At 47.5% G+C, this 24,405-nt stretch overlaps 1 protein-coding gene across 22 annotated transcripts in view; it reads right to left on the reverse strand.

Annotated features, from left to right (window-relative positions):
• Positions 1-24,405, reverse strand: part of LOC119460956 (dystrophin) — a 392,574-nt gene that overhangs the window by 259,547 nt on the left and 108,622 nt on the right. The window contains exon 15 of one of the 22 annotated variants that reach the window (XM_049671990.1): positions 6,174-6,254. The exons of the other annotated variants lie outside the window; for them this stretch is intronic. Within the exon in view, the coding sequence (XP_049527947.1) occupies positions 6,174-6,254 (81 nt within the window). The remainder of the gene's footprint in view (positions 1-6,173; positions 6,255-24,405) is intronic. 22 annotated transcript variants of the gene reach the window in all.

Raw genomic sequence — 24,405 nt, forward strand, 5'->3', positions numbered from 1 at the left:
CACTTCACGTCACGATTAACACGGTTACGGTCAGGTGCAAAAGACTAAGACATACCTGGAGGCCAATAGAGGAACGAAAGAGAACTCGCGATGCGTGACCTTTTTTAGTATCAACGGCACCGTCTGTTTTCTCTCATCCCAACAAACGAATTTCCGTAACGTCCAAGATTTAGTGAGGACTATAGAAAACAGCCGCTCGGTATTTAACTCGCCAGCTAGCGGATAACTCCTGTTAATTCACACGCAATAAACGAAAACAGAAGGACAGAGAAAGTACTACATCAACGCATGCGCTGAAACAAACAGGCACTTCCCCCGTCAAAGAGGCAGACCTATCAAAATTACTTCCGAGATGTTTATTGTCACATAACTACACAGTGCATTTATGAAGGGCACTGCAGAGGAAGACCCGGGATTATAATTGACCATTTGGTGTTGTTTAACGAGCTCTCCCCAGAGAACGGTACTTTGTTTTTGCATTCATACCTTACCAGAATACAACCGCCGAAATCGGGACTCGAACACGCGACCTCGTGCTGAGCAGCGCCACGCCATAGCGGGTGAACGACCGCGGTGAGTGCTTACTACGATTATGGCTGGCGTTTCTCTAACACTATAACCACACTACCTCGAAAAGTGTTTCATCCTTTGACAGCAACGTACATAAAAACATCTATAGATGTGCCGGCGAAAAAAAAAAAAGAGAAACACACATTTATCGTCACGCTTCAGCGGCGGTAGCGCTCAGTTATAGCAATCGCAAAAAAAATCAAACACACGAAAGTTTCCAAGAGGCAGCGCATGATAAGTTCACTTGACGGTAGACAACAAGAATTTAAACTTTGTCTTAACAACACCCTGCAGCTTATCTTCGTGCGATGCAGCAATAGTGCCAGGACTGCCCAAAGCATTCCCGCAGATTTCTTCTTTTTTTATGCATTTTAAGTGTACATACTCCTTTCTTTTTTTTTTTCTAACTCAGTAAAATGCCCTGACTATCATCCTTCACCTCTCCTTAAGCGAATTTCGTTTGCAAAGTCCTCTCGAACGAAGAACCGCACACGATTTTAATTTTTATTTATTTTTATATAAAAGCCGACGAAAGCAATCACCACTACACGAGTAAGCAAACAGCGACTACGTCGCGGCTCTCAAAAATGTCCCCGGGGGGACACAAAGCAAAAGAGCGAAGCGACGTTAGATATCGTTTTACCAACACCGTTCTCCACTCGGTAAAAACGCTCAAAACAGAACAAAAGAAACAAATAGCTTTCAAAGCAGATATACATAAACAACTCGGACACCTCCCCCTTCTCCCTCATGAGTACGTGCACGAACATGTCCGCACACACATATCACACCATGTGCGCTCGACGTAAGCGGGCACGGACATAACACACGCAAACACCGCGCGCAAACAATATAGAACAACCAAACGCGCTCGGAAGAGTAGCAGCCCACAAACGGAGACAGCCCACAGAGGCACGACAACAACACGACACGGGCACAAATTGACGCGCGCTCGCACAAAACGACAAAACGCACGGGATATGCGAACCGCAAGAGACGACAAAAATAAAGAAATCCTGCGAAACAAAGCACAAACATTTCACAAATGAAGAAAAGAAAAACAAACGTCGCGCGAAGATACAGCAAAGCGCTAGATGAGTGTGCCTCGGGTCAGCACCAAAGGAGAAGAGCCCGCGAGACGTGACTACAAATCGCGCGGCGGTCGCAATTTGGCTAAAGCGAGCGCACGGGGCGGGTGGCAGGAGGGAGGACAAGAGGCACGGGCACGTCAATGGCGCTGCCCCGCCAGCAGCGACACTTTCCTGCCCTTCACTGCGCGAGCTGCCAGCTTTGCCCACGACGCCGAGGCGCGTCGCGCTCGCCCAGAGAGGAAGTGGGGACACTCGCACAAAATGTCCCTTCCACGAAGACGCGTGCGTCCGTGCGCTCCGTCTCCACCAGATTGTATACGGCCCTCTAAGCGATTACGGAAGGGGCAAACGCGACGGTCAATTCATAAGCAGGAAATGTCGCTGAACTACAGTAACGACCTGGCACTTTGTACGAGAGACGCATTGGAGTTAAATTATTCGTGCACTTCTTTCTAGGGCCTCCGCAGGGGCAAGCTCTGAAATTCCTTTGAATAGATGATCTCTCCCGATTTTGTTGTTTTTATTTTCTGGAGACGTTGCCCTATATACGATCTCCTCGGAAAGAAAGTTTCGCAGTTGAAGAAAGAGAGAGAGAGAGATTCCTATAAAGAAGAAAAGTGCAATAACTGTCTCACGTATGGTGGACACGTCAACGGAAGAAATATTCGCAGACGGAGAAGTTAAGGCAGAGAGATTAAGCAGAAGGAAGGCTCGGTTAGCTACCCTACTCTCCTGAGGAAGTGAAAAGCGTGAAGCAGGAAACGGACGGATAAGAAGTGCACGTTGTACGCATTCAGAGTGATTGATTAATTCATTGATTGAATGGTTTATTTATTTATTTATTTATTTATTTATTTATTTATTTATTTATTTATTTATTTATTTATTTATTTATTTATTTATTTATTTATTTATTTATTTATTTATTTATTTATTTATTTATTTATTTATTTATTTATTTATTTATTTATTTATTTATTTATTTATTTATTTATTTATTTATTTATTGGCACAAGGGCCCGTTTTCTGGTCAAAAAGCGCCAACGCACTCACAGTGACTGCGCCGATCTGGTGGTGGTTCCAGGTTTAAAGTCTGTACCAGGACGATTTTTTCACCTGTCGAAGGTTTTTATCCCGAGGAAACCGGCACACCTCTCCTATGCAGTTTCAAAATGTGTTCTACATGGTAGGTGTCAGCTTTTTTTTTTTTCATTCAGCCGATGACATTCGTACAGCCCGAACGTTCACATGACAAACAATCACAAGATGAGAAAAACTGAGCAGTACTTACTGCAAAGCGAAGTAGTCAGCGATAAATGCGGAAGCAATGTCCTCTTCCTTACAGCGAAAAAAAATTTGCAGAACGCTTAAGCTTCACCTTTAAGAGTGGAAACGCGCGATAGCATTGAAACATCCCTGGCTGCTTATCATGGCTTTCTTCTCGTATATTCAAATTACAATCCGACGCTATCACGTCTCTAGGTTGCGGTTAAGTCGTACTTTTCGATTTTTTCTGACGGATTTTCCACTGAGAAATTCGATTTTTGTTCACTAACACCTTGCGCCACGCGAAGGGCCTGCCCGGTTGGGGTGGTTCGGGATGATGTGGTTCGGCACGATTACTTCCGCCAACGACGCCGACGCCCAATTTTCCGCGGCACGAGGCCCTTAACGCCATCGCGTTAATAACGTCCGCTCCCCTCAATTGCACATGCCAGTGGCATATCCGACGGGTGTTTGCTCCCGGCTGGCAGCTCATGAAAAACGGTATGCTTCCGCTCCGAACAGGTGCGTTACACGCGCGCTCAATGCGACCTGCCGCGCTTCCTCCGCGGGTCGCCTATATACGCGAGGCCACGTGACTCGCTGCTGCTCGTCCCTCCGTTCTCAGCCCCAAGCAGCGATTGTGCGGCGCCGCGCGCGCGCGGGCCATTATTTATGACCAAGAGCGCAGAATTCACGAAGGAACGAACGGAAACCGGGTCGAAGCGAAACAGCCAGAAAACGGGCCGCGCACGCCGCCGCCCCCACTGTACGACATCGCTGGACAGAGAGGACAGCGGGGGGCAAAGGCAGGGGACAATGTATAGCGTCCTGTGCCGAGCTAAAATCATACAGCATTGTCGAAGCTATATAAATGGCGTCAGCTGGTCATCGCTGACAGATTTCACAGTGCTGTCGGCAGCGAAATATTTCGGAGCTTGAAGGTAACAGGCGCAAAATACAGTATTAGGAAGATAGTAGACAAACATGGCGCTGTGTTAATTTACTCTCGTCTTGGTCCTGTTTCTTGCGCGTTAATGTTACCTTCAAGAGAGACAGAGAGATAGAGCAAGCAGAGGAAAGGCAGGGAGGTCAACCAGAAGAGCGTCCGGTTTGCTACCCTACACTATGGGTAAGGGAAAGGGGGAGTTCCGAAATGTACCAGCCATCCCAATTCAACACGTTTATGCAGGTAAAAGAAAAGTTCATTATTTCTGACTGGCCAATGGCTGTACCAATGGCTTGCAAGTGAAACCGCGGAAGCTAGACTGTAACGCCGCTTCACAACACTGCTGGACAAAAAAGAAAAAAAAAAGCGTCTATGATTACACAAAGGCGTATCTGAACGCAGTGCAAGATGGCCTTCCAAGGTGACGAAGCAAGCTATTTGCTATAGCCAATTGAACTATCGTGATTTGCCAGCGCACGGACGCAAGCCAATCGCCAACAACATGTTACGTAATGTACTGCGCAAATGCGGCCACTGATGAGATGGCACCAGCTTTCGAAAAAAAAAAAAGATGCATTTATTTAGTACAAGCGAGGAATCTCTTTCTGTTCGCGTTGCAGGTTTTAGAAGAAAAAGATTTGCAAAAAGAAAGACGGCGAACGGATAACATGAAATACCAAAGCAAAACGAAACGTTTCGCGTAACAGTGCCAGACAGCCAAACGAGGTCGCACTGCACGGGTAACAGAAAACGGACAGCCACTTCGCACAATTGATTTCGGCCACCACCCAGGTCAGATCGCGGCGTATAGCTTCAACGTTTCACGGGGAAGCAGGAGGACAGAGAGAAAGAAAGGACAATAATATTTCACGCAGGAACAACGAGCAACAGCGTGTGGAAAGTGCGACACGGTTAAGCACGCGCGAGCCATGTTTACATCGTCAATGAGAGAAGAAAAACAAACTGTGAACCAGAACACATTCTACTTCTACTTTTCGCAATTTGCCGCAAAAAAGACTGTTCTCGCTTAAAAGGGAACTTTAACCCGGGGTCAACTGCGGTTTCCTCGTTCAAACACACGTAAGACGCATATATGCTGTGTGTAGGCAACCGCCGATGCAACAAGAGCAAAACTGATTGCGCATAACATTAAAAAAAAATTATGTGACTGACGGCCGCAGAATTTCGGTTCACGCTCTCGAAAGTTCTTAGAAAGTTGAACGAAATCGTAGGATCTTCGAGCAGGAATGAAGTGCCAAGTCTGTAACTCCTTAACTCCGTAACAAAACAAAAGCCCACACAGTCGTCACCACGGCACTAAGAAAAAAAAGCTAAGGTGCCAATAACCGTAGGCAGCGTTATCATCAAAGATGATACCTTTCTTCGGATGTTTTTTTATCAACGTTTTTGATAAGCCGTTCATAAAGATGCTCAACACAAAGCACATTTATGTCAAAGCAAGATGAAATTATAGCATTCTCTACACGAAATGATAGATTGGCTTAGATATTTCATTTTATTTTCGGATAAACGATTCCGCTCACTTGAGTTTCTTTTGAGAAGGTGCCTTACTCGACGTCGTTGGCAATTTACCTCGCCACCCTGACAACGCTGCGATTCGGATCAAGATTGAATTGCCCTCTGCTATACGTCAAATCAATTTTTTTTTCAGGTCGGAGGAGCCTTCAGTAAAGTGCCTACAAGCGACGGCAGCTGGCCGAATTTCGTGACACACGCAGCATAGCTTTACCGCTTCGTTCTCTCGATCAAATATTTGGGTAGGAGACCATACGAAGGAGGCAATAGTCGGACTGTGTGGAAAATAACAAAGAAAAGAGGAGAGGCCTTCCTACGTCTCCTATCAATTATTACAACTCCAGTGACTAAGGGGGGCGTTACGAAAGTTGTGTCGTGTGCACTGAAGCTTTAAAAAAGACAAAGAAAAAAAAACATGTACGCTGCGACGGCCACAGCCGAATGCAATACTGCAAGGCGACGCACGACCAACAGACGCACGCAGAAATGCCAAGAACCACGACACAGATGCCTCCCTTAACAAGGAATTCCTCGTGGTTTGAAATGCAGTGGGTGAAATTGGGTGAACGCTTGTAATAGATACGCAGCTTCAGAAAGAGCGACGGTCCCGCCAAGCCAACAAAAAGCGTGCCAGGCTTCCATTATGCACAATACAGGAGACGAAACGAGGCACAATCGAGTACGAACCGAGGACCAAACAGAAGTGAGAGAGAGAGGGGGAAAAAACGTGAAGCGCACCTATAACGTCGACAAAGCGAACTTACCAGCAGGGCGTAGCGAACGCAATTTCGAAGTCTTCTGTGCTCGTCCTCGGACGAGATTTCGTGTCCGTCCAGAAAAGCTTTCTGTACGCGGAAGCCAACAGCCCAGTGGGCGAAAGAGAGAGAGAGAGCAGGAGGGAGGGAGAAAAAAAGGTAGTTTAAGGGGAAAACGTAAAAACTCCAGAGGCGACACAGAGCAGATTTTGCTTCTCTTTCAAACCCGGTGCGCACTCCACAAAGGCTTGACAGCGTAATCTAATCTCCTGTTGGTACAACGGGGCAACTCGGCGCTGCTTGAACGATAGGCTACCTCGAAGCGCTTTTGGTGCGGCACGGCCTCGCAAGTGCTGAAAATGTGCGCACTTAAAGATTAGCGGCAGCCGCACACCGTCACAGCACCGTCTGTCGCCGTTAAGCGGCCAAGGAAGGAGCGTCCACGCCTGGCCCGTTACAATAGGCTCCCGACAGGGCTCACTAAGCTCTCAGCGTTTACGGCTATAGCGCGATTATATCCCCAGCGCATTCCGCTTGCGAGGCTTCACATACAAGCAAATAGACTAGGCAAGCTATCCGCACGCACCGTTGATACTTCTAACACGGCGTTGTTGAAAACGCAAGCTATAGGGGCAAGGTGCGGGAAAAAAATGCAGGTTAGCATTTTGGGAAAATGCTAACCTAACCTAACCTAACTTAAATTAACACGAAAGTTACAGCTATAGTTTCCAAGCATATCGGCCGTCACTTGCACGTGCACTTACGTTATGTCGCACACGAAATGGGCATTACGTTAAGCTTACTCCATCGGCAAGAAAATACCCTGGCAGTGGAGGACGCTGAGTACCAACAGGCGCGCGTTTACGTAAGTCGTGAAGGCTATGGATAAGAGAACAAGCGTTAATACAACCTCAGCAGCTACACCAGGCGCTGAGTCGAGATACCCAAAATAATGAACGCACAAAATAGACAATCAAGAAAAAAAAAAAGATGATGTCATGCCGGAAGACAAACATATTTTTGAAACGAATGCACACCAGAAATAAAGTCTTTTACACAAAACGCACGTAAGATGCACAACGAAAAGATTGAGAAAAATTGAACGCAACAAGAAAAAATAAAGACAAAAGACAAAGGACGAAAACGATAGTCTTATCACATGCTGCTCAGTGCTGTAATTTATCCTGTTCTGAACTATAGTGTACGTAACAGGTAATCACCGCCTAGTCCAAACGAAGGTGTCGCCGTAGGAATCACGAGAATATGGAACAACACTAAAGAGTGAAGGTCCCGGACGATACATTCTTGTCGGGATCTGAGCTCGTGTTCGCACCAATTAAAATGCAACAATCAATATGCCTTCATTACGCCGAGCCTACACAAGCTGCGCGACACCTGAAACTATACCCATGTACGAAAGATCTAGAAGAACCACCGTATGAACAGTTTGACTCTGTTCTTTTCTCTTTTTTTTCTCTCTCTCTCTCTCTCTCTCTAATATAAGGTGTGGTCACAGAGTGCTCCACCCTGAACGCCGGCTTTGGAAACAAACTGACCTTTAGTTATATCGTTACGGGCGGGAAACGATGTTTACTTTAAGAGGCCGGGCAGCTTTCGGTTCGTTTGGTTTGGTTTGGTGCCTATAGGCATGGCTCAACCCACTACGGGAGATCAGCCATGAATAGGGCGGCAGCAGTTGCAGATGTAGATATGGATCCTTGTGATATACCAACTGCAACACTGTATACTGGGCATCGCTCTTCTCGCCATCACTCTGCCGTTTCTGCCGTTGCTTCACCAGCCTCGACGTGATGTAACAATATTTTGCTTCAACACTGTACACTGACCATAGCCACGAGAACAAGACCAACCGTCGGTCTAAAGGCAAGAGTGCTTATCCTCGGCACTACTACTACTGAAAGCCGAACGAAGCCAGAAGGGTGGTAACGACGCCAGTAACGGAAAGTACCGGTTCAACCATGGCAGTGCACTGATGTTCACTGCTACCATTGTGCAGATATGCGGGAGTATATTGAACGCAAACGCAGCAAAATGTTCACCCTCCCGCGATGAACGCGTTCAAAGTCCGAAATCAACCGAAAGCTTCAACCAGAGGCGCGTTCAGGCGGAGCACCAATCAACATATTCGCGAAACTCTGTCAAAATCGATGAGTCAGATTAAACGCGTCTCTCCTAATTTATGCCGTATAGTTTCTTCTTTCTCTCTCTCTCTCTCTTTTTTGTCAGTCTTTCATGGCTAGGAAAGAAAACGTACTACAGGAGGATTCAACCAAGGACGAAAAAGCCATTCGTTTTATTACGTACAAATCCTGGCGAATAAGCATGCATGTATCGAAGCAACGCTCTCCTAAACCTCCAGGGTCCGGGATGTTCGGACCCAAATCAAGAAAACCGGAGCGAAATAACGGAATCGACACGAACGAGGGAAAAGAAGGCGAGACTGAATAGTGAGAAAGACGAACGGCGTATCCGGTGTGTTTCTCTGCAAGGTACATTTGTTTCAATCAATCCTCGTTCCTTCTTCGCGAGCAGCAGTGCTCACCTCCAATACACACGACGAAGGGCGTGAATCGGCGATGAACGAAGGAGCCGAATATCGCTTCTGCGCTCCCGTTACACTAAAAGCGTGCAAGGCTGCGGGATCTGAAGCGCACTGCAGCTTTAGCGCGCTATACCCCAATCGTGTCGTACTTTAGAAACATTCAGCGTTGTGGGCGCTGGAGCCCGCGTAAGCTAAACACAAATCATACGCACGTAACGAGTTCTAAACGCGCATCTCGGCAAAGAAGAAAGAGGTCTAACTCTTGTAAACCTAGATATCACGAGCGAAGGGTCTGTTTGGCTTAGTTTTGCAAAGGCTACGCACAAAGTGTTTCATTATTGCGCGCTTCCGCGCTTGGTAAGCTTCTCTATAACGTGCTAACCTGGCCTCCCTTTGCTTCGGTGTTTCAGCAGCCAACTTTGCCTTTGCTTGAGATTTCGCAGCCTGCCGTCTAGCTATACCTACTGGATGACTGGATTCAGCCTTTCGCTTGCGCTGAAGCGCACCCACAGACGGCCCAGCCGGCGCGCCATCCATGGCGAGACTGAACGACCAAGCGCCGGCGAAGCAGCCGTTAAACCCTCGCCTAGTCACGTGGTACCACAGCGGCGAGGCTCCGAGCGAGCGCAGCTGCGACGCCTCTCCGCAGCGGATCACGTGGCGTGACGTCACACCTGCCACACTTGCGCTCCCGTGGTTCGCGCTACGACGGCTCGCGCTCTGGCGGCTCAAGGTCACTGCGACGCGATGAATGACCTTGCGAGACATGGCGTAGTAGAGCTCTCACTCTAAAACAGCGGTTTACAAATGGCCGGCGCCCGTGAGGTGACGAATCAAGAATGCTCACATTACAACACGGTAGACGCCGGCCAGTCGAACTCCACTCCTAAGTGAAAGCGGGTTTGTCACTTCAGCCAATCACTGGCCAGCGTCACCTGTAAGTTCCATAACGCCGCAGAGATATAGAAAATTTTATATTTTCCACATGAACCCTCACCACTTCTCATCATCGTCCATCCCAGTACTTTCACTCCGCTTCCCATCTTCCCTAGTGCAGAGTTACAGACTAGAGCGCACTAGCTCAGGCCGACCTCTCTGGTTTTCCTATCAATAAAATATCTCTCTATATATAAGTGGAATGAAGTAGCCGGAGGCGCATGCTTTCAACCTGTTCAGTTGGACTCCATTAAGTTCTACTACCTGCACCAGTATGTGTCAAGTTTCCTGACTGCGGACCCTGTTGGCACGATCTCAAGCTTCCAATACGCTGAACCGTATTAGTGAGAAGCAGTATGGAAGGCGAGAGAGTTAAATTAAAGGGGAAAAAATCACAAAAGAATGAACGTGCGCAAGGAAACTGGGAAGAAACTACATGACCGTGTTTACTTCCGCTGATCTAAGAAGCTCCCGGGCGAAAAAAAAAATTGAAAGAAAAGTACGTTCAGCAAGGATGAAGACACCAGTGCCACCGGCACTTCGTGCTCCATAAGAAATGAAGCACAGAGGCGGGACGGAGTCAAGAGTAAACTTCCATCGATCATGTTCGCGCCGGACAGCTAACGCGCGCGCGTCATTTTCATGAATGAACGGGGTAAAAAAAAAAGAGCGAAGTCTGTCACGGGCGCGTTTAATATGTTGTTCGAGAAACGAAGGAATATCGCGATAAAGGAAGCTACGCAAGTCGGAGCCCTTCGAAGTGTCTATTCATTACAAGATGAATGAATAATGTGGAGGAAACACATAACTCAGTGCACTCTGTGAATGAAGGCTTTCGGCAGAGGCGCCATTCCGGAGAAAGCACTTACGGAGGCTTTCTTTTCTTGTTTCATAATAATAATTCCAGCTAATATCGGTCGCGTATACAACATAAACAAAAAATCCCAGATAAATAGAAACGTGAATGAAGGGAACCTACGGGCAAGACTCGAGGATTCGTAAATACTTTACATATACGCTCGTAGAAGAACAAACTAGCGTACGACACGATCTCCATGTATATTCGGGGCGTGAATAACAATACTTCTAAGATAAAATAATTTTCCCGACGTGAGGCGGTCCCTCTCCGAGACTGAAAACCTTGTATAGGAACTCTTTTCGAAGCCGTACGAGAGAAAAAAAAAATAAGTAAAATAAAGCGAAATAAAAATAAAGTGAGATGGAGAGTTCTGAAGAGGGAGGCGACGAGAAAATGTGTTTAGCTCATATAGCAAGAACACGGTTAGCGTCCTTATTAAGGGTTCATGGTGTTTAGCACGTTTTCGCAGCAGTTCGACGGGTATAACGAAAAACCGAGCCACCTTCGCCATGACGTGAGTTAAGAGACATCCGTTCGCTTAGGCGTCTTTCTCCTTGCTTTCTTTATATATATATATATATATATATATATATATTCGTAACACGGCGTGCGGATTCGATGGCTCGCGAACTGAGAAACAACACTGCTATGGGCAGCACAGTCCAAGGCGTAAGAATAAGAGGAGCAGAAACGGTAACAATGGAAAAACGAGCTAGCTATATAGCCTCACTATACACACAAGCAAGGTGCCATGCGGGCGCGGACATATCGCAGGCGGTGAGATCAACGGCGTGCGGAAGGAAGCGCGGAAAGGAGCCCATCGACCGACCGACTTCGCGGGGCGATACCGGTACGACGTAGCCTGCGGCACCGGCATACAGGGACGACGTGGTTCGGAGCTGCGCTGCTCGAGAAGAAAAGGATTACACTCGGCAAAGACGAAGGAAGAAGTAAGTGCGGTAAGAACACGTGGAGGCGAAAGAGTGCTACAGTGCGATTCTGCGGCTTGGAAGCTAAGGGAACCGCCGACACGTCCCTTCTGCAAACTGGTATACTCTTCATATCGACCACATCGAGCATGTGCTTACGGGGAAACCTTATAAATGCGAATTTCAACCGCCTGGAAACTGTCTCCACACTTACAGCAGACAGCTTTCACTTCTTCTCGGCTCTATTCGTTTCTTTATTAACCAAATAAAGGTTGTCTATCGGTAAACAAAAGCCGTTAACTGGTGTCCATTTCGGGTACACGTCTAATTCATGGGCTTAAAACGAGACAAAGCTTATGGACATTATACAGGCGCCACTCGAAAAAAACGTGTAAAGCTGTTAACCCAAGGATTGTATACAGATTTCAAAGATTTCAAACGCCGGCTTCTATTCAGACCGTCAACGATAGGCCACTCTCGGAGGCCTCTACTATCGGTCCCTAGCCCCTAAACCAGAGGTGTGCTGCTTAACTTGTGCTTTCAATATTCGCGCGCTAGTTCAGTTCCGGAAGTGCACCGACCTGAGTGACCGTTTATAGTCCTCCCGTGCATTCACCCGGGTGCACGCCGCGTTCACTCGCTCCTTCCTATACTCTTTCCACTACTCCTTTCCCTTACACCCAGTGTAGGGTAGCAAACCGCACGTTTGTGTGGTTGACGTCCCTGCCCTTTCTTTCCTTTCCTTTCTTTTTCTCTCCACGTCTTAATATTCAACCACCAGCAGTACAAAACTTGTGAGCTTGTTGATAAACATTCGTGCATGTTCGAGACAAGTTCTCGAGTCAAAAACTACGACGTGTAAAAGAAAAAAAAAAAAAAAACAATAAGGCGCACCAAGCTCCTCAATGCCTCGGCCGCCGTGCCGACGCTGTCATCCTGCAAAAATTAAGCCTGCATCACACACACGGCCGAGGGCGCTTTGGCGCTCGGGGGACAAAGCAACGGGCAAAATAAAGAGAAAATTTATGTCTGAAAACATAGCCCCTGGCGTGGAAGAGGGGGAATGCTCGTAAAGCAAGGCGACAGTTTATCCGTGAACCGGAAAGCTGTTCGAAAAAGGGGACAAAAAAGAAAGATACCTGGCGAGACAGAGAAAAGGGGTTACCATCTCTACCCTTCCACGCAACGGAAGATGGGAACGAAAGAGAAAGATAGACAGAAAAAAAGAAAGAAAAAGAGAGAAGAAATAAGTGCAGTGCGCTGGAGACCCATGCCAAGGGCACTACATATAACACAAAGGCTCCGGAGGCAGCAGAAAGTGCCGATAGATTACGGTCCGCGAAGCGAGCGCCAGCCGAGAAAAGAAACTTCGCCGCCCCCTTCGGCGTCTTTCTCGGCGATAGCTTCTCGAGTAGGCAAGAACAAGCGGCCTTTCTTGGCCTTCTCTCAGTTCTGAGAGTCGAGGCAGCGCTGTGATCGATATCTGCCGGCCAGAACGCCTCCAGACCGCGGTTCGAAACGAGCCAACCTGGTTTTCGGCCTTGCCGTTTTCTGACAAGAAGCGAACGAACCCGCTAGGACACGTAACAGTTACGAGAGCGCTGGAGAAATCGGAGATCGTGATACTGAAGCAAGAGGCGGCTTGAAAGTCTGTTAAGACTAGCGGTTACGGAAGCAGAACCGGCAGTAGTAAATCCGTAAAAAAAAAAAAAAAAAAGAAAAAAAAGCGAGTTACCTAGGAAGCACACCAGTGAACTTGACCACAAACAACTAAAATAAAATTTTAAGGAAGAGCGCTGCTGCTTTTTGCATGGGTTGCAACATGAAATCAGGACCAACGTTCACAAAAACGAAAACAAAATAAAATAAGTTCTTACGCTCGAATTGTTCGAACGAGCAGATGTCCGCCTATTGTAACGTTGCCGACTGTGAAGTGGGCCGAGTTGCGTGAACTGCCGTCTCTCTCTTCGCTTTTTGCCGTAACGTTTCGCAACTATACATTCGCGAAAGCAAGCGTTAACGAGTTCCTTCTTCTTTCTGGGGTTTTACGTGCCAAAACCAGTTCTGATTATGAGGCACGCCGTAGTGGAGGGCTCCGGAATAATTTCGACCACCTGGGGTTCTTTAACGTGCACTACAACGCAAGCACACGGGCGTTTTTGCATTTCGCCTCCATCGAAATGCGGCCGCCGGGGCCGGGATTCGATCCCGCGACCTCGGGCTCAGCAGCGCAACGCCTTAGCTGACTAAGCCACCCCGGCGGGTGTTAACGAGTTCCATTAGTGGCTGCAACGCTTAGACGAGGTCGCACGTATTTGTGACATCGGTAGTTCGCCCACTACCTTCGTGTCCATGAAAATAATGCGACCGCATCGGCACGATTGGGTGAGCGTAGGAAATCCAAAATGTGCCGCAAAAGTAGCATCGACAAAATGCTTTTGCTTACTCTTCGCCGTGTTACGAGCACTTGAACTCGCCGTTCGCAGACATATTCACAGACATTAAGAGGTAATGACTGTGACGGCGAATTTCAGGCGCGTGTGCTTGCGGCACATGATGCTACGACTGCTGGTGTTAGTCTTCTATAAACGGAGAGTTGAAAAACGATCCTAAGCAAATGCACCAGTATATATTTCAAGGTATACATAAGAAAGCACCAAGTGACTCCTTTGATATGCGCACCGCTTTAAAGCAGCGTTTCAACGGGCGCCGAGTTTACGTCAACTGAACAGCATATTGAGCATTTTTATTACAAGCGCAATATAAACCATACGAGAGGCATGCTACGAAACGAAGCACTAACTGAAGCAAAAGATGCGCCTCTGTAGCATAGACAAGTGCTCCCAAACAGAAGTGAAGAAAGCGCTGCCTCAAGTTTCCTGTCAAAAACACGGATTGGTGGATCATGCAGAACAATGTAGCTCGTTTTGACGAGAACAGCAGTACATCGCCCATAGCAGACGACAAGGCTCGCGCGATTCGAACGGTACGGAGCGAGAATTTGTCAGTGCAAATAAAAGGGAAGCCTGATTTCTAACGCTCAACGTAGCTAACGAGCTGCGACTGCAGAAGCACAGGAGAACGTTGTGATGGAAAAGCGCGAAAACACAAACGATTCTTAAGAGACAAGCGGCAAAGTGCCACCGTCGCGAGCCCTGAGGATCCACTTGTCTCGATGAGGAGGAGGAAGAAGAAGGGACCAGCTGTCAGGAGCGGGCGAACGACAGCGCGCCGTATAGGGTCGATGTGGCCGTTGCCGGCGACACGCTCGAAAAGAAATGACGTACACAAACTCCTCTGCGGGCAGCCCTGTCCAAACGCGTTACACCGAACTCAGGCACCGCGCTCAGCGAGCTCCAAACAACGTTTCACTCTCTCCCTCTTCCGTTTCCACACCCGCGCCGCGGCTCCAGAGAGCGCGTGCAGCGGCTGCACTACAGTCTTGCTCAATCAAAACCGTGCAGCACTGCGAAAAGTTGCGAGCCATGCTGAGCCGGCAGCCTGTTCTCGGCGGAGCAGAAGGAAGAGCGCAAGTTCGCCAGCACCCAAACTGCACATTCGTATAAGCGCACGAAACGATAACACATGCGGACAAAATGCGAGACACTCATCAAAGCACTCATCAACGCCTCGTTTGCCGAGTCGCACGTGTCGCCTGCTTTACCGTCTCCGAGGTCAGTCGACAATTATAGGCTAATCTCTACGTCTATAATACGGACACTCCGCGCAGGACCTGCCCGATCCCGACATGTTGATCTGAGCTGCGGCATTGGCAGCGTTTCGAGGGGCAGCGCAAACGATACGCTATAACAGAAGCGCACGCGCAGATCACGCAAAACACTATCTATGCGTGCGCGTTCACATTCTGTCTGATGTGGACTGTCGAACGATACCTCGTAAAAGAGAAACGAGAAATGAAAAGTGTAAAATTAGCAAGCACTGGCAATGCTGCACAGATTTCCGCGCGAAACGGTACAGCGTACACCGCATCCTCATCCATTCGTCGTCATTTCGCAGCGTCAGCGGGAACAGGGCTCTGCAACATTCCGAGTGACGGTGTTCAGCCCTGGCGGAGCGGGAAGCGCTATCTCGGCACGACACGCGAACACGACGCGTATAGACAACGTCACGCTGCCGCGTCGCGTTTGCAGGACGCAGCGTTTTTTTTTTTTTTTTTTTTTATCAATTGGAATGGATGTTTACCGGCCGAGTGGGACACAGCTCTGACACTCCTCACCGCGATGCACACGAAACAAGCAAAGGCGCCCGGAGATAGCAGTCGAGATGGTGGCGAAAAGCGCCGAACCTTCTTTCATTCTATCTTCCGATATGGTCTTTTCTCTTTCTTCTTTTTTTTTCGTATACCTTTCACCTTTCTTGTCAAGCCCAAGAAAAATTGCACTGAAAAACTAGCAAATTCGACGAGGACTGTCAACTGGCCTGAGAACGAATTTAAAAAAAATAATAAAGGAAAAAAAAATCGCGAGCGTTCAACTCTCCAAGGATGGTCGTGCTTTTTCTTTTTTTTTTTTTTACTTTCCTCAAAAACAAGAAAACGAAAACTAGTGCCTTTGTAGGATACTCAAACGTGGTCACACGACAGAGGCTAATACCTGGCCTAAGCATCAGGATTGGCTGAAATGTTATTTTGCGAACAATTCTAGCGTAAGAAATTTTTGTGAATACAGGCCCAGATGTTTTAAATAAATAAATAAATAAATAAATAAATAAATAAATAAATAAATAAATAAATAAATAAATAAATAAATAAAACCAATGAATGAATGAATGGGAAGATCGTTCAAAACAAGTAAATAGCCCAAACGCTATGTTAACACAATCTGCCCAAACTTTTACGTCTTCAGGTTCACGTCAGAACGAACTAGACCTTGTGTTGTTTTCCCAGCACATAATTTATCCGAGATATGCTCTTTATTCCGCAACAAAATTTCACAACGGTGACGAAAGCGGTACGCTGCACAAGTTTCATTACATTGCGAAAACTATGGTCAGATGACGCTGGAAAACGAAACAGCTTGCAAGCGCCTGCAAAGCGGGCAGCACCACATCAAGACTTGCGATGCGGGTAAGCACACTCCTGCCGACACGCGCACGGAAAAGAGAAAGAATCTGAAAACTGGGGGAAAAAAAAAAAAGAGTAAACTGAACGAATCAGATATAGTAAAGGGAACGAACAATATTTGACTACTTTTGAGATGCCGCGCATTACGGTGAAAGATACGAAAACTTCAATTTCTTCCGCGCTTTCGTTTCCAACTAGATATTTCATTTTGTAGTAGCGCCGGCGTTCGTCGTGATAAATGGAAACTAGAAAACAACTAGAGAGGTTCTGGCATCGTCCACACTATATAAAAAAACAGCAAAGAAACAAAAGAAAACAAAAAAAGCGTGTGCGTATAAAAGTCCACAGACAACGATCACAACCGCAATGAGGTCGCTGGGAAGCCCTAAACACACGTTATCATTGCGACGCCAAACGAGCCCAAGGAAACACGCATTCCTTTCTTTTCTTTTTCTTTCTTTCTTTCTTTAACGTACCCTGGCCGACAAATATGCAAATTGTGCTCCAGGTAGCAAGGCCACAGATGGGAGAAAACGAGGCACTTCGTCCACCTCCAACTTGCGCTCAAGAACGAGGCCACGACCAAGCGGCAAATGGGCAGCATAAACGCGAGGAAAGCAACGCTAAGGTAACCACCAGGTCTGCACTAACTCACTCACTCGCCAACTCAGTCATTCTCTCTCACTCTCTCTCCCTCCAAAAAACATGCACACGAACACACGGGCACACGACAAAACGCACCTGCAGCTCACATCTACGTTCTTTAGAGAAAAATAGCGGGCGTCACGATAAAAAATGACAAGTGAAGAGTAAAGACAGGAAAGAGTAAAGAATAAAGATGACAGAAAGGGATCCACCACCATAAATAGGGCGGCATTCTCTCGAGGCAAAAACCCACCCAGCACGCAGGCCGCCCGCATAGTACCGCGTTATACGCCAGGCGAGCTAGCGGTAGCCACCGACACGCTGGCTGGAGACGGGGATTACCAGTTGATTGATGCCGGAACCGCCGAAACAAATGACAACATCCACAGAAACTAAAAGGCGATCCACTAACTTCACTCTTTTTTTCCACATCTTTTCTTAACCTTCTCTTCCGTAACACGAAAGCCATAGTTCACACTCTTCCCGAGAAGATGACGCGAAAGAAGGCGAAAAAATGAAAAAAAAAAAATCAGTAAACGACGTAACCGGCCAAGTGCCAGAAATTGTGAAGTAATGCACGGAGAAAGGAGCGAGGAGAGAAATGTACGTATGGCGGAAGGAAGCAACTTCGAGGGACACCTCGAGAGGCGGACCACGCAGGGGGAACGGAGGGGGGGGGGGGGGGGGGGGGGGGGCGCTTTTTCACGAAAGCGGAATCGCTCGCGAAGAAAGCCCTCCACGTTTTGTAGGTATACGAGCATTTCGAGGCAACAAGAAAAGTGCTAACAGAGGCAGAGCGACCGAGAGATGAGTAAAAGGAATAAGACGGCGACGAGATGAAGAAGGCAAAGAGAAGCCTGCCGCAGTGTGTACGGTGAAGACGGGACCGCGATCCATTTCAAAGCCCGCCTCAGCCCGCCTCAACGCCTGGAAACTGTCGCTCCACCACCTCACTGTTTGGCGGCGAGCGCACTTTCCAACGGGGCCAACTCTTTCCCCTTCGGCGAAATCTTTGCATTTCGCCGAGCCAGCGAATAATCTAGTCTCCGAAAAACGGCGGGAACCCGAGCTAAAGCCACGACAACGGCCGCGGAAAGCTTTATGGCACTGCGAGCGGGGCGCGTCTCCCGCGTCGCCAACTTTTTTTTTTTTTTTTCCCCGCGAAATATTTGCTTTTGGCACTGTCGCAAAGGTGCCGACGAAGCATGTCGTGGAAGGTGTTTTTCCGTCGAGCGGCTTTTCTCAGCCCCCCTGACTACGCTATGCATTCCCGTTGGGCATTTAGTTGAAACTCAGTTAAGGTGGCCCGTTTCCAGACTTCTTGCCTCTTGCGCCAGCGTCACATGAGCTATTTCTATCCTCATCGAGATCGATCGCTATTGAACTTTTTAAGTAAGGCAGAAGAAGCGTGACTGATAAGTCTGGCAACACGCGCGGTTTCTATTGCCACTTAAGTTAATCTGTGAGAAACTCACAGAGCACGATTGAATCACCAAGTCTGACTGAGCGATGACGATGTCACACGCTCACTATCGCGATCGTGCTTGAATAAATGCAGATCGAACTTGATACAAGGCGAGCCCCGTTATGACGTAATAGTTTAAGGCTCAACTTCCACTCTGCGATACTCCTGACACACGCTTCGTGTTTCAAAAGTGGTAATAAAAGAATAATAATAAATAAAGGGTTCGATTCAGATTGAGGTCAGCAAGGGTCAAAATTGGCAGCCCCTTCGAGAGGGTTATGAGACGCGCAGGAGCGAACAGCATTCATTTCGGCAATCTGAATGTCACTGATGTCTATTAAGTCTGGTTTTTCAGCGCCACTACAACCTGACGACCGATACAATGAGGCCCAGCGCATTCAAGTAGATAACACGGCTTAATTAACAGCGAAATCAGAAGCAGAGTGAAACCAAAAATTATAATTTCGTTACAACGACGTTAGTGGTTTTGGCCGTGCTCCAGGTGCTATTTCCAACAGCGCCATGTTCCCCCCCAAGTTTGCCCCACTTCATACGAATCCACAGCTACTGTCACAGCTAATGACTGTTTAGATGCTCTAGGGCAAACGGATAAAAGAGGCTGAAACAAATATAATAAGGAAAACTACAAGCGCGAGAAGCGCCGTATAGCAAAAGCTTCAAAAAAAAAAAAAAAAAAGAAGAAGAAGAAGAAGAAGAAGAAGAAGAAGGAAAAATAAAAATAAAAAAGGCGAACCATTTCAAGCTGCATTTTTGAAAGTTCCTGTATTTCTAACATGTTCCTTTTTGCGTCATCTAACAAATAGGAGGAGTACAAAATTGCGCACTCGCAAAAACAAAGCAGCGCTTCCACTGCTTTTAACTACGCTTACGTCCTCGTTCTTGCTTCTTCTTTCTTTTCTTTATTACAATAATATATATCGTTATCCATAACCCATGAATTTGCTTGTGGTTCAGGAAGCAGCAACATTGTCAGTAGAACTCGGACGATCTCAGCGCGTTAGCGACTTTTACGACGAATGGCGACAAGCGAAGAAAACGTGCTCTTTAATGCATGCGATTCACGTTCCTACTAATCCCATGCGGTGGTGTTCATCGCACCAAACGAGTCGCCTCCCAAGCGGCACACCAATATGCAGACTTAACCCTCTTTAGAACCCAGCGAAGTACAAAAATATTTTAAACAAAAAAAAAAAAAAAAAAAAGATGCCTGCTTCCCGACGGAAGATTGCGGGATTATACGGTGCCTTATTCACAAAAGGCAATCAACGTTGTGAAGGCTCATAGCAGCGTCAACCAATGAAAAGATCAAGCGTGTGAACGTACGAGCGCGCAGATTCCTTCTTCACATCGCCTGTTGCAAATAACTGTGAAAAATGCGGCATAATTTAATAATAATAATAATAATAATAATAATAATAATAATAATAATAATAATAATAATAATAATAATAATAATAATAATAATAATAAAACTTGACAGTCACATTATCATACGCTAAAGAGGATAAAGGCGAAAGCCTGCCCGCTCACGAGACATATCAGATTACTTGACATTTTCACTCTAATGCGTTCTTACTTCCTATTGTTTTCTCCCACCAAAGGTCGTGGTTTCGAGTGACTTGATTAACTCTACCTTAATTACCTGTACCTTAATTAACTTCACCCTAATGAACACCAAAGGTAGTGGGTTAGACAATCGACCTTCAAGATGTCGATTAGAATCCAAATTGAAGATATGGTCGGTTCGCCCATATCCGAGTAGGTTCGACTCCCCCCAAAGGTCGATGGTACGAGTGCTTTAATTAACTCTACCTTAATAAACCGTGTCCTCATTTGCCGTAATTAACACCAACGGTCGCAGGTTCGACTTCCACCAAAGGTCCAGGGTTCGACCCCCCAATTTTGGTGCCACAACGCCGGACGGTCAAACTTTCTTCCCACGAGCCGTCTAAGGCTTTCACCTTAATAGTAGTAGTAGTAGTAGTAGTAGTAGTAGTAGTAGTAGTAGTAGTAGTAGTAGTAGTAGTAGTAGTAGTAGTAGTAGTAGTAGTAGTAGTAGTAGTAGTAGTAGTAGTAGTAGTAGTAGTAGTAGGAGGAGGAGGAGGAGGAGGAGGAGGAGGAATGCGAGGCTTCGTAGCTCTATCGAGTGTCTGCCTAGTGCGTGATAACGCAGGCTAACGCATAACACAACCAAACCGGTTTGTTCAGCCGACGTACGTATACTAAGTTCCTCGTAAGCATCGCCGAAACGTGGCAACTACCGTTTTCTTGCGGACAAAGCACCATCTCAGCGCACCGCCTCGCACGCTTCCGCGTGGCTGCATCGTGAGCAAGGAGCGAGCGTATAGGGCATAGCCAGACTAACCAAGCAAGCGCGCTTCCCGCTTTCCTAATCGTCCCCGACTCATCCTGCCGCACCGGCGAGCATGGACTTCCTCTTACCGTTGTCTGCGACAACAAACAGCGGAAGTACACGCAAGAAAATCAAAGAAAGAAAGGGGTAATAATAACTACAGGCGAAGAGGCGCTAACGATAGAGATTCTGCGCCCCGAAAAGTAGACGGGAGAGGAAAGGCATGCGCGCATCGCCAAACGAAACGCAAAACGCGTAATAGCGTCTCATCCTCTTCTCCGCAAACCGGGAGCATCAAGTGGTGAGCCGCTTCTTGGCACTCACTCTCCCTTATAGGCGGGCTCATAAAAACGTCATTAGGGATTCCCGGAGGCCTGGCTTTGCTGAGGCATCACAACATCCCCCCCCCCCCCCTCCCCTACCCGGAAACACGAAAGGCGGCCGCAGATTACCTCAATATTCCTCTTCGGTCGCGCTGAGACGCATTCAGCGAAACGGCTTGCGAGCGCCGAGCAGCGGGATGAAGACGAAAAGGAGGCGAGCAAATTTCGTCACTCACCTATGGGAAGCGAAGAAACAAACAAACACGCGCACACGCACAGCGCTGCGAAATGTTCCTCTATCACGCCGCATCCGCGCACGGAAGCGAAGCGGTTGTGTCAACATGTAAATTACGCGCATACGAACTAGTGCGCCCGAAAGACAGAGCCGGAAAGCTATACTTCGAAAAGTTAAACGAAAACAGCCGTGAGCAGCATTATAATATACATTGCGTGGAATTCAAGACACTGCGACGACGATGCAAAGTAGACAGAAATGCGCGTAAGGTGAATAGGAAAAAAAAAAACGAAGTTCGTATAACAGTGACACACCGATCCACCTAGCGACCGAGACTGCAATATCAGCAGTCTTAGAACCGCTTGAAATGTTTCGTCAAACTAAGATATATATGGGAATCTAGGAATTCTAGGAGTTTTTTTCAGTGCCAAAACCACGATTGCATTGTGAGGCCGGCCGTAGAGGGGGACTCCGGATTCATTTTGACCACCAGGGGATCTATCTTTATTGTGCCCTCAATGCACGGGACACGGGTGTTTTTGCATTTCGCCCCCACCAAACTGCGGCTGCCGCGGCCGGGATTCGATCCCGCGACCTCGTGCTTAGCAGCGCAACACCATAGCAGCTAAGTCACCGCGGCGGGTAAATTAAGACACATATCGCACACGTGCGTTTGAAATTTATACGCTGAACTCAAACGAGACATCCCAAAGCTTCTACTTCGCAAACATTCTTTTTTTTTTTTTCTTCATCGATCTCTGTGCCCTGTAAAGGATCTGGCGGTGCAACCCCAGCACGACCAAATCAAATACAAAAAGCTATTCGTACGACTGAGTACCCATAGAGATATCAAACCATCGTTGGCCAGGTTCATTGTGAAACATAAAGCCTCTCATCTGAAACGGCCACTACCATTTGTTAACGTCACTAATGACCTCACGTTCAAGCTTCTAAAACAAATAATACCGTGTCAGAAAAAGTGAGCAGACGACAACGTCGACACTTCTTCGCCGCTGCTGCAAGGTTCGAGAAACAATATTTGCCAAGTAATGTAATCGTGCCATCCGAGATAATTCACGCGTGTTCCAAGATTGTTTCTTCCTTCGTTTCGCCTGCACGAAATGTGGCGGAAGCTACGTCGCATCTTCGTGACGTCACACATCTGCAGCTTGTGTTACACCCACAATCAAACCAGCATGCATCGACGAGTGTCGCTCCTGGAAGACACCGCTTCGAGTCGGCCCTTGTCGACGACGACAGATGCGTGTAGCGTACTGCCGTTCCACACTCTTGGAACATCCTCGTCGATAGCTCCCGACATCCCGACCAGCTCGAGCAGTGCCCGTTCGGGCTCTTTCATCTCGACCGACACAGAGCGGTGGCAGGCAGCCCTCAAGGACGATTAAATCCGCGCCAATCGCCGCCTCAGCCGGCGGCAAATCCGAGCCGCTTCCATTACGCGCATAATCGCTCGCACCCAGTGGACATTCATCATCGGCTAACCCGCGAAACGCCCCGGCGGCTTCCCCGCGTCCCTCCTTCCACGGCTGGCCATTGGGCGATGACGTTAAGAAAGGAGCCAACACGGACCTCGACGGCGCGGACATAACAGTCCGCGCACAAAGAAGAGGCAATCACCGCGTCTTATCCCCGACTTCTGCCTCCCCCCGCCCTTCCCTCTCCTTTTCTTCCAATTCCCTCTTTCTACAATTTCTACGGCCGAGCAGAAATAACAGAAAGTAAGCAGTATGAGCGACAGGGGCTTTTCTCCGCAAGGCGCGCCGCGCTCTTAATGTTCTTAGAGCGGGCGCGCTGCCACACAATTATTCATAAACCTATCTTCATTTTTCTAAGTATTTCGCGCCGAGAGACCGGATCTATCCATCCTGCTTGTTCTTTTTTTTTTTCCTTTCCCCTTCGGCTACGAAGCGAAAATTACATGACGAAAGATGGCTTTCCGTCGTAATCTCAGATCGCCACTCTAGAAACGACACCCGCTCGTCCCAGCTTCTCTATCCACCCCCGCCCTTCTCCTGCTCTTCAAGCTTCTCCGCGTTGCGGGTTAATGTCTTGGTCTCCCAACACGTTCCGTTATCCGGCGATAATGTTTCCGATCCTCATGATGTACGCCTCCTCCGGTCTCTTAATAGCCGGTAGTTTCGCGTGCGCTAAGTGCGTGAGTGCGCGCTGAGGGCCACTGTGGTATTGCGGCATTCGCGTCGCGAAATAAGAACATCTCTGCTCGGATACATGGCTTTCGTGACCTTGGCGCAAGGCTTCGGCCTATAGGTAGCTCCCGCTACAAGATGTACGTATCATGAACGCCCCAATGTAATCGCTTTTTATCACGTATGAAGAAAGAATGCAAGACACAGTTTCAGAAAAAAAATTAAACAGCGAACAAAGCAGACAAAATGCAATACAGCAATAAAATATGTATCACTCTTAACTGATTGAGAGGTAGACATTATTTATCTCAATGTTCTTTACGCGCTTAAAGCGCTATCTAGCGCAGGGTGTGCTACGCATGACGAATCCAGACTACGAATCGAAATCAAGAACAGTGACGGTAAAGGAACTGGTAGTGCCAAATGCACGGTTCGAATTCGGCGGCAAATAAAGAAACAGCTGTTGCCTTTACTACTTTAGTATTGCATGTCAGCATTCGCGAAAGTGTGCACGAAGTTCACGATAACGCAACGACGACTAGAGTAAAAGTCAAGGACAAAAAAGCAGCAAAAGTGTTTTAGCAGCTCACAGCGAGATCACAAGCTCCTTCAAAAGAGAGAAAAAAAAAAAAAAAACAAGGAAAGGCAGAAAGGCTAACCT

Source organism: Dermacentor silvarum, chromosome 8, assembly GCF_013339745.2.
Source record: "Dermacentor silvarum isolate Dsil-2018 chromosome 8, BIME_Dsil_1.4, whole genome shotgun sequence".
In the NCBI taxonomy this organism is placed as follows: Eukaryota; Metazoa; Arthropoda; class Arachnida; order Ixodida; family Ixodidae; genus Dermacentor; species Dermacentor silvarum.